The sequence below is a fragment of the Lotus japonicus genome, chromosome 3 (assembly GCF_012489685.1).
Source record: "Lotus japonicus ecotype B-129 chromosome 3, LjGifu_v1.2".
NCBI lineage: Eukaryota > Viridiplantae > Streptophyta > Magnoliopsida > Fabales > Fabaceae > Lotus > Lotus japonicus.
In genome coordinates, this window is record NC_080043.1 from 80,119,056 (window position 1) to 80,134,763 (window position 15,708).

Sequence of the window (15,708 nt, forward strand, 5' to 3'; positions counted from 1 at the left end):
AAATACCCGATCCGGAAACAACATGAGCATAAGCTGATTAAACCTCATCATCTTTCCAATACAAAGGAAAAATTATAGTTCATGAACATAAGCTGTTTAACAACATAATTCATGGATTTATAAACATTTCAATTCTAAATGTCTAATTAAACTTCATTCTTCAATACTCTTCTAATTAAACTTCTTAGTCGAAGTCTTCAACAAACAACAACAACCACAAATAATATAACAAAATAACAAATTCAACCACAAATTCGGGTTTGGGTGCGGGTTTAATCAATCTCACACCCAAACCCAAACAGGTTTTAAAATTCGGGTGAAACCCAAACCCAAAGAAATCGGGTTTCGCCTGAAATTTTGGGTTGGGTTGGGTTCAGGTTGGGTTCGGGTTGGGCCCCGCAGGTTTGGGTTTTCTTGCCATCTCTAACCCCAACCCAAAGACCTGAGATAGAACGCCCCACAAAAAGAAACCCCGTTCAAGAATATACAATGGAAATTCCAAAAATATAAACACCAACCTAAAAGCTAACCCAAGAGAGATGCTCGACCTACCAAAAAAGATAAACTCTGATAGACTCCAAAAGGCCCTATCCCAATCTGCGCGAGCTAATTTGAGCCACAAGACCTTGAAGAGCACACTCATCAGAGCAATCATAAACCATTCCACACATTTTCCCCATAAGTAAAGCGCACCTCGCCCTAGTCAAAACGCCTTTAGGGTCACTACCCTCAGGCTCCAAAAGCGCTAATTCATTACCCATGACGGCAAAATCTTCCACACTATCCACCAACTCAGAGTCGCAACAGTCCCTCTCTTCTATCGTCCGTTTCTTTCTTCCCCCTCGCTTCACTTTCTTGGGTCTTCCCCGAGGTCGAGACACTTTTGCTAGAGAAGAGGTAGGCTTGCTGCAACTACCCGATTTTTTAGGCCGCCCTCACCCTCTAGAAGGCCTCAAGCAAGTCTCCAAAACACAAGGAGCTCTCAAGGTTCTCTGTGTGGATAACACTTTAATTAAGCACTTACGGTAATAAACGTGTATTACATCAACGCTAATTCATTAATTAATTTGAGAAACCTATTTCAATAGGTCGAACATAGGTTATGAATAACCATTCATAAGCTAATATAGATCACATATGCAAATAACATCAAAATATTTTATATGTGAGTCATGAATTATTTACAAATTAAAACTCTCATAAATACTTGTATAAGCCTACGATAAACTCGCTAAAGTGGCCTAAGAGCATCTACATCCATCATACTCACTAGAATATCTACACTTCATTTTTTACAATTTCTCATAATGTCATATCATCCACACCACTTTACTAACTTTTTATTCCAACCCAACAACTCTTAAAAGTTTATATAGTGGATCTCACCATTAACATCACATTTGTATATTTTATTATTTATCTTCATTTTAATCTAATTATATTAATTGTAAGTGCTTGTAATAAATACAAGCTCACTTTTCAAGTATAGTGTAGAGTATTTATTCCCACATACTCATCTTTGTCATGTTGGAATTGAATATGTACTCCAATAATAATAGATACTCATATGAGTATGTATTTAACATTAAATATTACCATTGAAGATGCTCTAAGTAATTTTTAAGTAATTCCCCTTAGCACTAGATGTACCCTAACTATTTTTGTCTGAAAGTAGGATCCTCACTTACCATTACAGATTAAATAATTTGTATAAGTTAGTTGGATTAATTTAATCATAAGATGGTACGGATTAAATAAATAAAAAAAAGAACAGCCACTGTGCTTTTCTATTTTTCGCTAACAAAATTGATGGCTTTGACCAACTTCCTGGAACCATACATAAAATTGACGTTTTATTCCTAAATTATGTTTCCCGTGCCAAATCTCTTGTTTGACCATGAGGTAAATGTAAACCCAATGTCTTGTTTTTTGACCATGAGGCAAATGTTCGTTTGTGTGTAAAAAAAGAAAGTGATCAGGTGAAGGGTATCTCATGATTAAGTTTGTGACAAGTACAATAGATTTTAGGGTTAAGCATTATATTAGTTCCTGCCTTTGTGTCGCCGTTTGAACTAGGTCTCTCGCCGGAAAAATTATTGAAAAAGCTCCTCTACTTTGTAAATCATCTGGAGCAGGTCCTCGCCGGAGCCAAGAGCTCCGGCAAGTGATGAAATGACATGCTTAGTGGATTAATGATACTTATGTGGAATAAATAAATTTCTTTAAATAAAAAACACATCAGAAAATTAAAAAAATTAAAGTCCAAACCTTTTCATAACTCACAAATTAACCTCAAATCAACGAAACCCTAAATCCCCATCTTCATCTTCACCATGTTCTTCATGCTAATCCTCATTTCCATCAAGCTCTTCACCATTTCCATAAAATCAAATCACTCAAAACAAGAACACCAACCCCAGAAATAACAAAACCCCAGAAAACCAAACCCCCAAAAACCATTTCCTACCTCTTCACCCTCATCATTCAACGTATAAGACCTGGGTAAAAATTATGACTGGGCAAGATTAATAAAAGGGGCACAAACCAGTTACATCTCAGAGAAAGAAAAAGAAGAAAAAACACTGGCAATGGAAACAAATTGAAAACAGAGCAAGAAACAAAAAGAACAAAACAACTCAAACATCCACTAGGCAAGACAAAGAGCCAAACACGTGATGCAATACCAAGCCCAACGATGAAGAGTTGCGAGCCAACAATGCTTCCCACAACTCCCAGCAGGAAGAGCATCAACAACACAAAACAGAGGGCTCAGCGCTCCTCCTCGCGTCCTGGCGTCTTTTACCGCTGTCGCCGCCGGTTGCTCTGAAATGCTTCCTCACCCTCCACAACGTTGTCGTCAAGGGCTCCTTCACGCTTCAAGGACACGCTCTCCTGCTACCCTTCCTACGGCGGCCGAAATTTCCTCAACCTCTCTGATTTTCGCGACGACACCGATTTTGAATCGCTTGAACTCAGCTCCTGGGTTCGGTGGTACGCCGGTGTTGTAGAATAGAGCTTAACCGCTTCCAGAGTCTTAGGCTATTACTTTACCTCTTCAAATTCTTCTATCGAGAAAAAAATGGTACCCATGATTCGAAATATTTGGTTTTGAAGATGTCAAACACTGATTTGTTGTACAAATTGGAAAATCTGGTGGTTTTCGTTATACAAATTGGTCGTGTTCCTGAATCGTTGCATCTTCAGAAGAACAAATTGGTCTACAAAGTGGTTATTTTGGGATTTATGAATTTTGGGATTTAGGGTTTCTTTGATCTGGGTTAATTTGTGAGTTTTGAAAAGGTTTGGGCTTTAATTTTTGTAATTTTCTGATGTGTTTTTTATTTTAAAAAATTATTTATTCCACATAAACATCATTAATCCACTCAGCATGCCATTTCATCATTTGCCGGAGCTCTGGGCTCCGGCGAGGATCTGTTCTAGATGATTTACAAAGTAGAGGAGCTTTTCCAATAATTTTACCAACAAGGGACCTAGTTCAAACGGCGACACAAAGACAGGGACTAATAAATATTTACAATTTGGTTCACTGAGTAAAATTTATATTGAGTATTCAGAATCATAAATTTTTTTTGTACCAAAAAAAAAAGAATCATAATTTTTTTGCACTTCACCGTTGAACTTATGGGTTGCCACACTTTAAAGCCACATTTGGAAGAGCTTTTCTTTTAGTATAAACAATTCAAGTATTTGATAAAATTTTGAAAATATTAATTTATAACCAACTTATATAATCAATATCAATATCAATCAATCAATATCAATATATATTAGAAAAGAAGAACTTCTATCAGGCTGATTTAGTGAAGTGTCATTCTCACGTTAATTCTTAGTGACGTGTCATTCTCACGTTAATTCTCATAAAAAAATTCCACGTGTCATTCTCAGGTTAATTCTCATAAAAAAATACATTTTTAAATTTTAGATTTGATTAGGATTTAGGTTGTTTATTTCTTGATTTTATCTTAATTTATTTTTGATTTATTTTTAGAGTATTAATTAATTTTTATGGTATTTTTATTGTCAATTTTCGGATTTTTAATTAATTTATTATGAGTTTGTATTGTGATTTGTTAGATTTTGATAGTTTTTATCTATATTTATTTAGTACATTTTTAAATTTTAGATTTGATCAGGATTTAGGTTGTTTATTTCATGATTTTATCTTAATTTATCTTATTATTTATTTTTAGATGATTTCTCCTTTTATTCTTTCTCATGATCCACAATATAAAAATAAAATATGTAGTGCTGAGATTATAATCCATGAAAATTTAAAAGATTTTTCCTAATTATCTAAGATACTGCATCAGTCATCTCCTCCTCTATATATTAATATCAATCAATCAATATCAATATCAATATCAATCAATATATATTAGAAAAGAACAACTTCTAGCATGACGTGTCAGCACCAGATTAATTCTTAGTGACGTGTCATTCTCACGTTAATTCTCATAAAAAAATTCCACGTGTCATTCTCAGGTATTTTTAGAGTATTAATTAATTTTTATGGTATTTTTATTGAATTTTCGGATTTTTAATTAATTCAGGATTTTATGAGTTTTAACATAGAAATAGAAACCGTTTTGTGTTTTATGTTTTTGATATGTTATTTGAATTGTGATCATTGTTATTGCTCACCTTTCTTTTCTTGGATTTGCCTCCTTTATATTGTGGACTACACTCTAGAATTTAACAACTTCAGTGTTTGTTACTGTATACATCTGCACGTAGTTTTGTTGTTTAATCAACAGTGATATAGTTCTCTGACATGGTGTGATCTAAAGTTGCATACTTCACTTTGTTATTCCTGACCCTATTTTATTAGTTATAGCATCGTATTGAATGTTGTTTTTAATAAAATATATAAAAATTGAATAATTCTAAATAGTTAGTGTATATTTTTTAAAAAAAAATTGTATATTGGAAAACACAAAAAGCCGTTTGAATTAATTTTTTGAATAGGTAACTGGATTTAAATTTAAAACATTTATAAAAAAAATCACATGTTGACCAAAAATATGAAGAAAAATCCAAGCACATGTTGACCTTTTTAAATTTTAGATTTGATTAGGATTTAAGTTGTTTATTTCTTGATTTTTTCTTGGGTATTTTATTTTATTTTAAGAGTATTAATTAGTTTTTATCGTATTTTTATTGAATTTTCGGATTTTTATTTAATTCAGGATTTTATGAGTTTTTATTGTGATTTGCTAGATTTTGGTAGTTTTTATCTATCTTTAATTAGTACCTTTTTAAATTTTAGATTTGATTAGGATTTAGGTTGTTTATTTCTTGATTTTTTCTTAATTTGTCTTATTTTTATTAAATATTAATTCCAGGAAAAGGGAGCTGATCTGGTGTTGAGGGTCCACAGAGCTACTATGGACACGCAGAGATTTGATGGTTGCTAGGTGAATTTGGCAGAGTTTCTCATTAGCTGTGGACTGCGGTTGTTTCTATATTGTTTCCATTTATCACCTAAGAGAAGTGTGTTTACTTAAATTTTCAAACTCATGTAAGGATGTAACAGAAGGGGAAATTAATCAGGGACTGCTAAGTTAGTTAGATGTTATTATAGTAGTTACAAATAGAGAGAGAAATCAAATAGAGAAAAATCAAATTAGAGGAACACATTATGTAGCATTATATATCTCTCATTAGGTATGTCCTTTAGTATCTGAAAATATTGCTAAAGTATGGTATTGAACATGTCTTAAGCACAAGAGAAAGTTCTTCGTGCAACACATAGATAAAAAGTGATTGTTTGAACTTATAGGTCGAAATCTAATTCCTATGAGTGGTAAATAAAAAATCAATATGATGTCATTACTTTTTTCATAACTTTTTGAAAATTTTAAAAATAAATAAATATAAAGGCATGATAATTTGATGATTAAAATGTGTCGTGCGGAGATTAGAAAACATTGATACATATATAGTGTATTTTTGTTTAAGTTAAACTATAGGGTTAAGAGTTCCCACGGGGATGGACATTTTACATGAAAGCTCCTACGGGGCAAAAAGCTAGAAATAAACCAAGGTATTGATCCATGTCTCAAACACAAGAGCAAATTTCACCGTAAAAACACTAGAAATATTTGTTATGGAGATGCACACAATTTTCTACTACTTATCTTTCTGAAACCTAAAAGCGACTATTGTTTGTATTTGCGTATAATTTTCAATTGATATGTTTTAATTTTAAACTACTATAATGCTACCTACGTGAGATTTTATTTTATATAAAAAGTATCATTATACTTTTTTATACAATTATTATATTCTAAACTAATTGATTGGTATTATTTTAATAAGAAAAATTTAATATAATTAATTTTAGTATTGTTTTCAAAAATTTAAGAGTGTATATTTATATATGTTTATAACTATAATAATTGGATAGTAAGAAAAGTACGAGGAATAAAAAATATTAATACATATGTACTATAAAATTATGACCTAAATTTATTAGTGCTAACAAATTAGAGTTACGAGATCTCACGGGGAGGAACATTTTATATGTAAAATGAAAATTTGTAGGAGTTAAAAAAATTCATTTTTTCTATAACTTAAGTGTATTTTTAATAATTTAAACAATAATTATATATTTGTGTATTGTTACATATCTAAAACACAAAAGCATTACCCTTTATGCAACACGAGTACATCTTCACAAACAAAATTCAGTTATACCTCACATATGCAAAACTTAAAGCTTTTGACTTATTAACTTCTGTGTTTTTCAAAATCTTTATATTAGTTAATGAAGTGTATGCTTACAAAACACTAAAATTGAGTGTCTGAATTTATGTTCTTTAAATATCTACATCTTTATTATGATTGTTCTTACATTCTTAGCATCTTAAATATTTTATAATTTAAAATATTAATCGATGTATCAAATACAATAAACAAATTTCCCGTGCAACGCGCGGGTAAAAAACACTAGTATATTAGAAAATAATTAGATAACTTCTCTTTTGTTGACACGTGTTTCCTAATTCCAAAACAGATCTTGAAACTGAATTTTAAAATATTTGCCCTAATTATCTAAGATTTAAACAAACATGCATAATCACATTCATGATTAATTTAACAAAAAAAAAACATTCATGATTAATTGATATATCAAATACAATAGACATATTCACCGTGCAAACGCATGGGAAAAAAACACTAGTATAAGTAGATTTAACCTTGTTTCACAATTAAAAAAAAAACCTTGTTTTCACAAGCTGCACATATTCACTTTTTTTTTTTACAGCAAAAGGATAATTATATATATAATAATAGCATATAGTTTGGCAACAAATCTCAAAACCAAAGCAAAGAGGAAAAGTGATTAGTGCAACAAAAAGCTAATCACCATAAGCCTATTTATAAATTATTTTGTGTCTATTTATAAATTATTTTGAGCTTATTTAAATAAATTTATTCAATGGAACTGCTATTGGTTGATAAAAAAATCTCAAATGAATAAACACTTATTTTCATGAATATTAGTAAATTTATCCAAGAGTTTGAATCATCTACAATATATGTTCTATATAGACCTCTCCTGTACAATTATAAACCATTGATTTTTATAAGCAAGGGCTAAAATGAGTTTAATGAATATGTATTGTTAGTGTAAAATTATTTTACACCAACATCAAATTAATGTATGTCACGTAGGAGAGAGAAATACATTTATTTTAAATTTTAATTGAAATAAAAACATTTTTTTTAATTTGGCAGAATTTAATTTAATGCATGTGTAAACAAAGTTTATGCTATCAGTGCATATTTCTTTAATCCAATCTTTATACCTAAAATTTAAAAAAAGGGCACATCAACAACCGTTTTAATTTGGAGAAAAAAAAAATGACACTTGAATTTTTTTTTTTTTGGTAGATAATCACACTTGAATTTCAGTCATACTTACCGTTAGATAATAAGATTAAAGAGAAATATGTGATATATGATAGAAAAAATGAATAAAATTAATATGTAGAGAAACTTAAGTGTTTTTTTTGTGTGAATACACTTAAGTATGATGGATGTATCATATTCATAACTCTTGAATTTAATATTTATAGTGAAATATCTCTATCCTTACTTAAATTATATGGCAGGCCGACTGCTCAGTCAGACATTAAATGGAAGGCTGTATTTATGCAAAATCTTTACTATTGAATTTATATTTTAAGACCAACAGTTTTTACAACAATCCGTTGTAGTCTAGTTGGTCAGGATACTCGGCTCTCACCCGAGAGACCCGGGTTCAAGTCCCGGCAACGGAATATTTTTTTTCAAAACTTCCTTTTCTGCAATGTTATTAGCAAGTTGAAGGTATCATTTGAGATCATAAACTTTAATATCTTGTTATCAATCATTCTATTCCTTCTCGCTATCTTCAACAATTTGTCCATTTTGCTTCTCAGCCCAACACCACCAAGCATCTCTTACAATCTAGTTTTTCTGCTTCCTCTATAGTGCCAATAATTCTTTGTATAGCTTGTGACATTTTAGATTTCGTCATCCCCATGATGATTCATTAATAGTCTCTTTACAATCTTGTAATATTTCTCTTCCAAATAAATCTCATTTAGATTTTTTGACATCTTGTTCTTTAGGAAAAGTCCATAGATTGTCATCACATTTATCAAATACAATCTATAGTTCTGCCCTTGAGCTTGTATTTTGTGATCTTTGGGGCTCTGTTCCTATTGTTTCTTCATGTGGTTACTTAACCTGTGTCTATGCTCATACTATATACACATTACATTTTCCTTTATAACAAAAATCTGATACCTACAATGAGCTTTGTTGATGCGTGTCACCCTCGTTTTCTTCATCAACGATTATAGGAACTTTATAAGATATAAATCAATGATCCTAGGAGAAAGGAAAAGAGCAAATGAAAAGGGTAAGAATCGTGTAAAGAAAGCCCTTTTATCCTTAAATTGTGCCTTAAATTAAGACCAAAAGTGATCTGAACTAGAAACTTTTATATTTATAGTCTGCAAACTAAACACTTCAAATCAACCATTCAGAAAATCATGATTCCTGGTTCCCTTAACCTGAGGCAATGAAACCACAAACAGCTTTTAGAATTTTGTTGACTAATTTCTATTTCCATTTTCCTTTTTGGCTACTAGGAATTCAACTACATGATTAATTACATGCCATAATATATCAACAGAAGAAAGCATCAAGGCAATAAAGTCCGATAACAGTGCTTCATCATACTAATAAAGGCAAGACAGACTGGACCCCATTTCCTTACCTATTTATTTTGCCACTAGTGATTCATTCAACCTTGGTCTTGTCTGGTTCATCTTTTTTTCAACCTTTTTCCCTGTTCATTTACTTGCTTCTACTTAACTCCAAGACCAGTACTTGAGTTCCCAAGTTATCTTTTTACATGCTGAGGAAGGCTAAAACCAAGGTGTGTGCCTAGTTTGGGCAAGAAAAACAGGCCCTGTTGATTTTTTTCCTTTTTGAAGGCTCTTGCTGTCTTGAGAAGACAATGAGCCAGGGAATGAATGGGGTTGAGGCTAAGAAGAGGCAAGACAAAACAGATTATGATGTGGAGGAGAAAATAGATTATGTGTTCAAGGTGGTGGTGATAGGGGACTCAGCCGTGGGCAAGACTCAAATACTCTCAAGGTTTGCAAAGAATGAGTTCTGCTTTGACTCTAAGTCCACCATTGGAGTTGAATTCCAGACTAGGACTGTCACTATCAATGGCAAAGTCATCAAAGCCCAGATCTGGGATACTGCTGGCCAAGAAAGGTTTATCACACCTCTCTCTCTCTCTCTCTCTGACACACACACAAACACACACACACACACACACACACACACACACACACACACTTTTGCTTGGGCTGAATATCTTGGTCTACTTTGTTTGTCTCTCATTTGAACTAAAGGGAGGATATTGAGTTTCAAAGATGGTACCAAGTCAAAGATATAACATTTTACAATGTGATACCATTTTGACTTCAGAAACATATGTTAACAAGAATCACATGATTTTGACTTAAGTACTATAAGTATTTCATTCTCCTTGATTTGGTCTCAAAATAAGCCACATTAATACTCCAACAAGGGGTTATAATGAGAAAGTGAGCAGCTTTAGTAGATTGTATTGCTTCTCAACATCTAAGCCCATTCAATTGGCCAGATTTCACATACAGATTATACTCAGCTCTGGAAAAAGAAAACTTACTTTTTGAAATCAGGAAAAAGAAAGCTAGAACTCAATGAATTTAAAAGTTCAATAAGTACAATCCCTTAAGGCCATGATTCATCAAGCAAACTGTATGCATTAATGGCAAAGGAAATGCATTCAAAGATAAAATTTATTGACAAATGTAAGGAAAATACATGATCATTGGAATGCAGATAAATTCTCACACTTTTGACTGTAAATTTTGTTGCTGATATAGGTACAGGGCTGTAACTAGTGCATATTACAGAGGTGCATTAGGGGCCATGCTGGTGTATGACATAACTAAGAGGCAATCCTTTGATCATATTGCGAGGTGGGTTGAGGAACTCCGAGCACACACAGATAGCTCCATTGTGATCATGCTAGTTGGGAACAAAGGTGATCTTGTGGACCTGAGAGTGGTCCCAACTGAAGATGCAGTGGAGTATGCAGAGGAGCAGGGCCTGTTCTTCTCAGAGACTTCAGCTCTCAGTGGTGAGAATGTGGAGAGTGCATTTCTCAAATTGCTAGAAGAGATCAACAGGGTGGTCTGTAAAAAGACATTGGAATGTGGTGTTGGGAAAGGGAATGGTGACAATGATGCTGCCACACTCAAAGGATCAAAGATAGCAATAATCTCAGGTCCTGAATTGGAAATTAGTGAGATGAAGAAGTTGTCTTCATGCTCTTGTTAATCTTTTTATCAAGATCTAAGTTTACTTGATTTGAAAGTATATATATAGATGTGTCTGGTTACTAGTGGGTGAGGCTGAACTGATTTCATTTGGTCTAGCTTCCATGCTCTGAATTCAATAGTAATTGTCCTCTTTCATTATGATTATAACTTAACACAATATGCAGTAAAATTGTGCATTGCTGGCAGTTTAGAACTTTCACTAAATTTTAAACAAATTAACTTCTAATATTTAGAACACTCACTTAAAAGGTAACTTATCTAATAAATCAAGTTGCGACTTCAAAAAAAAGGGCACAAGAATATGTTATTTTCCAGTTTCATACTTTCTAACAGATATACAAATGATTCATGGTTACATACTTTAAATTCAAAAAATTACATCAAGGTATAAGTGTGCTACAAAGTCATGGGTGAATACTGAAGAAATATATCATAACTTGTTAGAACAACCATACTTTGTTTAATACTTTCCGCATTGCTAGCTCCTTCTAATTGACTCCATTTTCTTGTTCTTCTCCTTTTTTAACATTTGGTGCTTCATACTTCTTTATAACAGAAACTCTCTTCCCTCTTAGAGCTAGGAAACTGATTGCAATATGATGTCCCACCCTGTAATTCATCTATAGAATCAAACCACAGCAAAAGAAATCACTAATATACTAATTTAAGAGTCGCAAGGAATCAATCAGCAGTTGAAAAGTCAAAGTCAGGGTTACCCAATGAGCATGCACATCACTAGTTGTTGGTGGATCATCAGGCAAGCAAGTTGTTAGTGGATCAATTTCCTCAGCAGCATTAGTACCACACTTGCCATCAAACAGATAACAATGATGAGATTTTTTTAATTAAAAAGTGCTAATAACAATGATAACATTTCTCTTCTGAATGAACCACTTATACAGGTGTATCCATACACCCAACACTGCAGGATTGCATTGAAGTATCTGTATCACAGTAAAGGGGGTTTCATTTGGCCAAATTTGAGAGGGTTGAAGGACTCCTCAAAGTCAGAAGTAACTAAGACCAAGTAGCCATCTTTTATCTTTCTTTCAACCTTTAAACTGAGAACAGGCTCATATTCAGATGCTAGTCTTAGACCCACATACAAGAGATGAAATCAAATCATTACATAGTTTTCTTAAACAACTACAAGTCTACAACCACTATGTATGCATTGAATTGCAGCATAATATCACCTATCTTGATCAGAAATTCAGACTTAATAGAGTAAACTTTTAACACATTTCCTGCAGATATTGCAGCAACAACTTGTTCAGGTATCCACTTCCAAGAGCTCACAAAATTTTCCAGATCCCATCAAAGCAACCTCAGCCTACATGAAGAAGAGCAACTCCAAAGAACAGGACATGACAGAGTCCTCACAGCCACGCTGTATCCAGACCAAAACAGATGCAATCCTAGTAGAGAATCACCCATTTACTCGGGAACAAGGAACTCATGACATCTCTCTAGGTCACTCCACCCTACAGGCAGGTATAAAAGGCTGAGACCCAGCTGAAATAAGTACACACTTCTCACTTCAAGTCCTAGAGAAATTCCAAACTCTCCAACCACTAACAAAAGGCATTAGAGTGTCTTTGCAGGACCTCTCTCGGACTTGACAATGGTGTTTGGTACCAGAGCACCCTCCCTCTCGCACTACTGGAGCTTCTTTCATCTACCCCAACATCGGAGTTCAACTGTTCTTCCTCAATGACTCTTTTTGGGTAATTTGACCAAATTAGTCTCATCAATATCTCTTTTCTTTCCGGAATCACATCACCTATCATCTATCATATTTCTGTTTTATTAATTTCTCTTCTAGTGTAAGTGAAATTCAAGCGTGATTTATACACACTCCAGTTTCTCTTACTTTTCAATTTTTTTTCTTATTTCTCTTTACATTTTCTGTCAAATCACATATCATATCACACATTTTTCTCCCCTCCCTTCAAATATCATCAAGGAGGGTGGATTTGAATGGTGAACACAAAAGTATTCAATGTTACATGCCATGAGATTCAATTGACTTCCCCATCCATGAAAATGGGGGAAACAATATAATATACTTGGTGGTTTTTGTTCCCAAAAAAACTATATACATGATAAGTCTTTGTTTGCCAATACTTTTCCTATATCAATCATCTTTCAAATTCTAACATTTTTACATCCACCCCTAAAAACATCCCAAACAAATCACTCCTAAAGTACCAATATGAACAACATTACATGGAGGTATCCAATCCAACCAATAAATAAATGCAATATCTAATTTGTTTGTTTATGAACAAAACAAAAACCCTCCCTAAACCTGCCAAAAAGTTTCAAAACCAACAACATTGACATATCATCATCATCATCATCTTTCATGGACCAAGTTATTACTAGACGAGCGAGATTTCCTAGAGTTCCTTAATCTAAACAAACCGTACAACTTCCGCAAATCCTTAACCGCAGAGAACCCCTCACCACCACACAACAACCCTTCAGGCACCGCTTCATCATCATCCCCTCCCTGCCGTCCGATCACATCCCCACACCCCCTCCCATCACCGTCCGTTTGCAGCGCCCCGATTACCGATTTTATAGCCCGACTCGGCGAGTTCCGATTCGCGATCATCAACTCACTGATCTCCGCCGGACTCAAACTCGCTCCTTGCCGGAAAATCTCCTCCACCTGAGGAAACAGCTTGTGCTCCTTCACCCCTAGGTAGCTACTCGCTAGCGTCTTGAACGCCGAGAAATCGCAAACCGGGAAATGGATATGCACGTCGACCCGACCCGGACGTAGCAAATTCGGGTCGATACCATCTTTGCTATTCATCGTGAAAACCATCACTCTTTCTTCACCGCAGCACGAGCTCAGAATCCCGTCCATGAAATTCTGAATCCCCGACGCCGTCACCGCCGCTGGTTCCGATCCCACCGTCAGAAACCGGTCGAGATCCTCCACGACGATGATCGACTTCGCCGTCGTTTCGAGAAGGAGCACTTTCAGATCCGAATCGCCGCGAACCTTGGAGAGATCCACGTCGTACACATCGTAACACATGAAATTCGCCATCGCCGCAACAAAGCTCGATTTCCCGGTGCCGGAAGGGCCATACAGCAGGAAGCTCCGTTTCCACGCGCGGCCGAGTCTCCGGTAGTATTGCTTCCCTTTCAGAAACGATTCCAGATCCGATTTGATTTTCTCCTTGAGATCTTCCTCCATCGACATGGTTTCAAACGTCGCCGGATGATTGAACGGGACCGATCTCCACCGCGTTCCGCCGCCGCCGTTGACGAACACGCGCAAATCGCGTTTCCCTTGGCTGTCAATCTCGTCGGCGACGGCGTTGATGTGGCTGAGATAAGGGCGGAGGATGCGGCGTTTATCAGCCTTTCTGATTTTCAACACAAACCCTCCGGTCCGGTCCGGTTCAGTTTTCTGGTTGAACCAGAAAATCGTGGCACCGAGAAATTGGTCCTCTATGGTTTGATTCTGGTCGAGGCATAAAACGATGTCGTTTTGGGTGTTCCCGGTGATGAGGTTGGTGAAATCAGAGTCTTCAATCGAAGGAAGAGAATGCAAATAGAGAGAAACCTTACGATGAAGGTGGTTTCGCTGCATGCTTTCGTTGAATTCAGGAACCTTGAGGAACTGGTACACGTGGAACCAATCTTGGAACGTTCTGTGAAGTTTGTTCACGGTGTGGAACAATCCAGTTTTGAATAGGATCAAACGAATCACGAAACAAAGGAGACCAGTGATGAGGATAACGAGGAATATGGGTCTCCAAGGAACCATGGCAATTATGAAGAAACTGGGTGTATATGTGAGTGTTGTTAATCACATAGTTGGATGGTGGTGGTGGAAGAAGAAGAATCGTTGTTTGGTTTTGAGGAACAATCTACAATGGATGGAGTCTTTTATTGGTTGCAGCTATACGTGTTGTATTCTTCTATTCTATGTAGTGTTGACGTGTTTAATGTTTTGTTATCCTCCTTCAACTAATTTTCAGATTTCCATTTTCAAATTGGGAATATACCTATTTTATTATGTACACTGTGTTACGTAATCATATCTGCTATCTTAATTTTCCTTTTCAACACGGAATTAAGAAAAAAGAGCCATGCCAATTTCTTAATTTCAATGTAATTTTTAATTTTTTTTGTGTTAGACTGATGGCCAACTTTTTTGGTGCAACAATTAATTCAATTATATAGATAATCAATCACATTTATTACATTTTAATTATCTAAATTTTAATTTCACAAAAAAATTATCTTAATTTTACTTTCATTGTAATATGACGAAATCATAGATTTTAATTTGACGACTGAGTAAAATTTATTTGTATTGTTATTAAATTTTTATATTTTTTTTTATTTGGTTGAATCATGGAGAATTAAAAAAAATCAATTTTGATTCATTAATTATCGGCCCTGTAATTAAATTGTAGGCTGTCAGGTAATTAATCTAATTTAATACTGAATAATACTCTCTCCATCTCTAAATAATTATAAAATCACAATTATACTTATTAAGAAAACATGTAATCAGATTTATTAATGTGTTATTTTTTTTTTAAATTATTCAATCCTCCACATTTGACCTTATTAATATATCCAGTAGTTTTAAAAAAAATTAATTATTTGTTATAATCAAATCATTAGAATTATAAAAGTATAACAAATATAAATGATATACTTGGAAAAATATAATAAATAGAACAAAACTTTGGTCAAGTTATTTATATCAATTTTGTCAAATTAAGCTTTCCAATCATATTTTTTTTTCCAACAT

At 34.1% G+C, this 15,708-nt stretch overlaps 2 protein-coding genes and 1 non-coding gene across 3 annotated transcripts; 2 read left to right on the forward strand and 1 right to left on the reverse strand.

Moving 5' to 3' along the window:
- The first annotated feature begins 8,233 nt into the window (after positions 1 to 8,233).
- On the forward strand, positions 8,234 to 8,306 carry TRNAE-CUC (transfer RNA glutamic acid (anticodon CUC)). Its single transcript has one exon. It is a non-coding gene; the product is annotated as a tRNA-Glu (tRNA).
- Positions 8,307 to 9,313: 1,007 nt separating this feature from the next.
- LOC130746311 (ras-related protein RABA3-like) lies at positions 9,314 to 11,066 on the forward strand. The gene is made up of 2 exons (XM_057598892.1): positions 9,314 to 9,801; positions 10,461 to 11,066. Exons 1-2 carry the CDS (start codon positions 9,536 to 9,538, stop codon positions 10,915 to 10,917), a joined length of 723 nt encoding a protein of 240 aa, XP_057454875.1. The 5' UTR covers positions 9,314 to 9,535; the 3' UTR covers positions 10,918 to 11,066.
- A 1,851-nt stretch (positions 11,067 to 12,917) lies between these two features.
- LOC130746310 (AAA-ATPase At2g46620) lies at positions 12,918 to 14,899 on the reverse strand. The gene has a single exon (XM_057598891.1). It carries the CDS (start codon positions 14,707 to 14,709, stop codon positions 13,279 to 13,281), a length of 1,431 nt encoding a protein of 476 aa, XP_057454874.1. The 5' UTR covers positions 14,710 to 14,899; the 3' UTR covers positions 12,918 to 13,278.
- Positions 14,900 to 15,708: the final 809 nt, after the last annotated feature.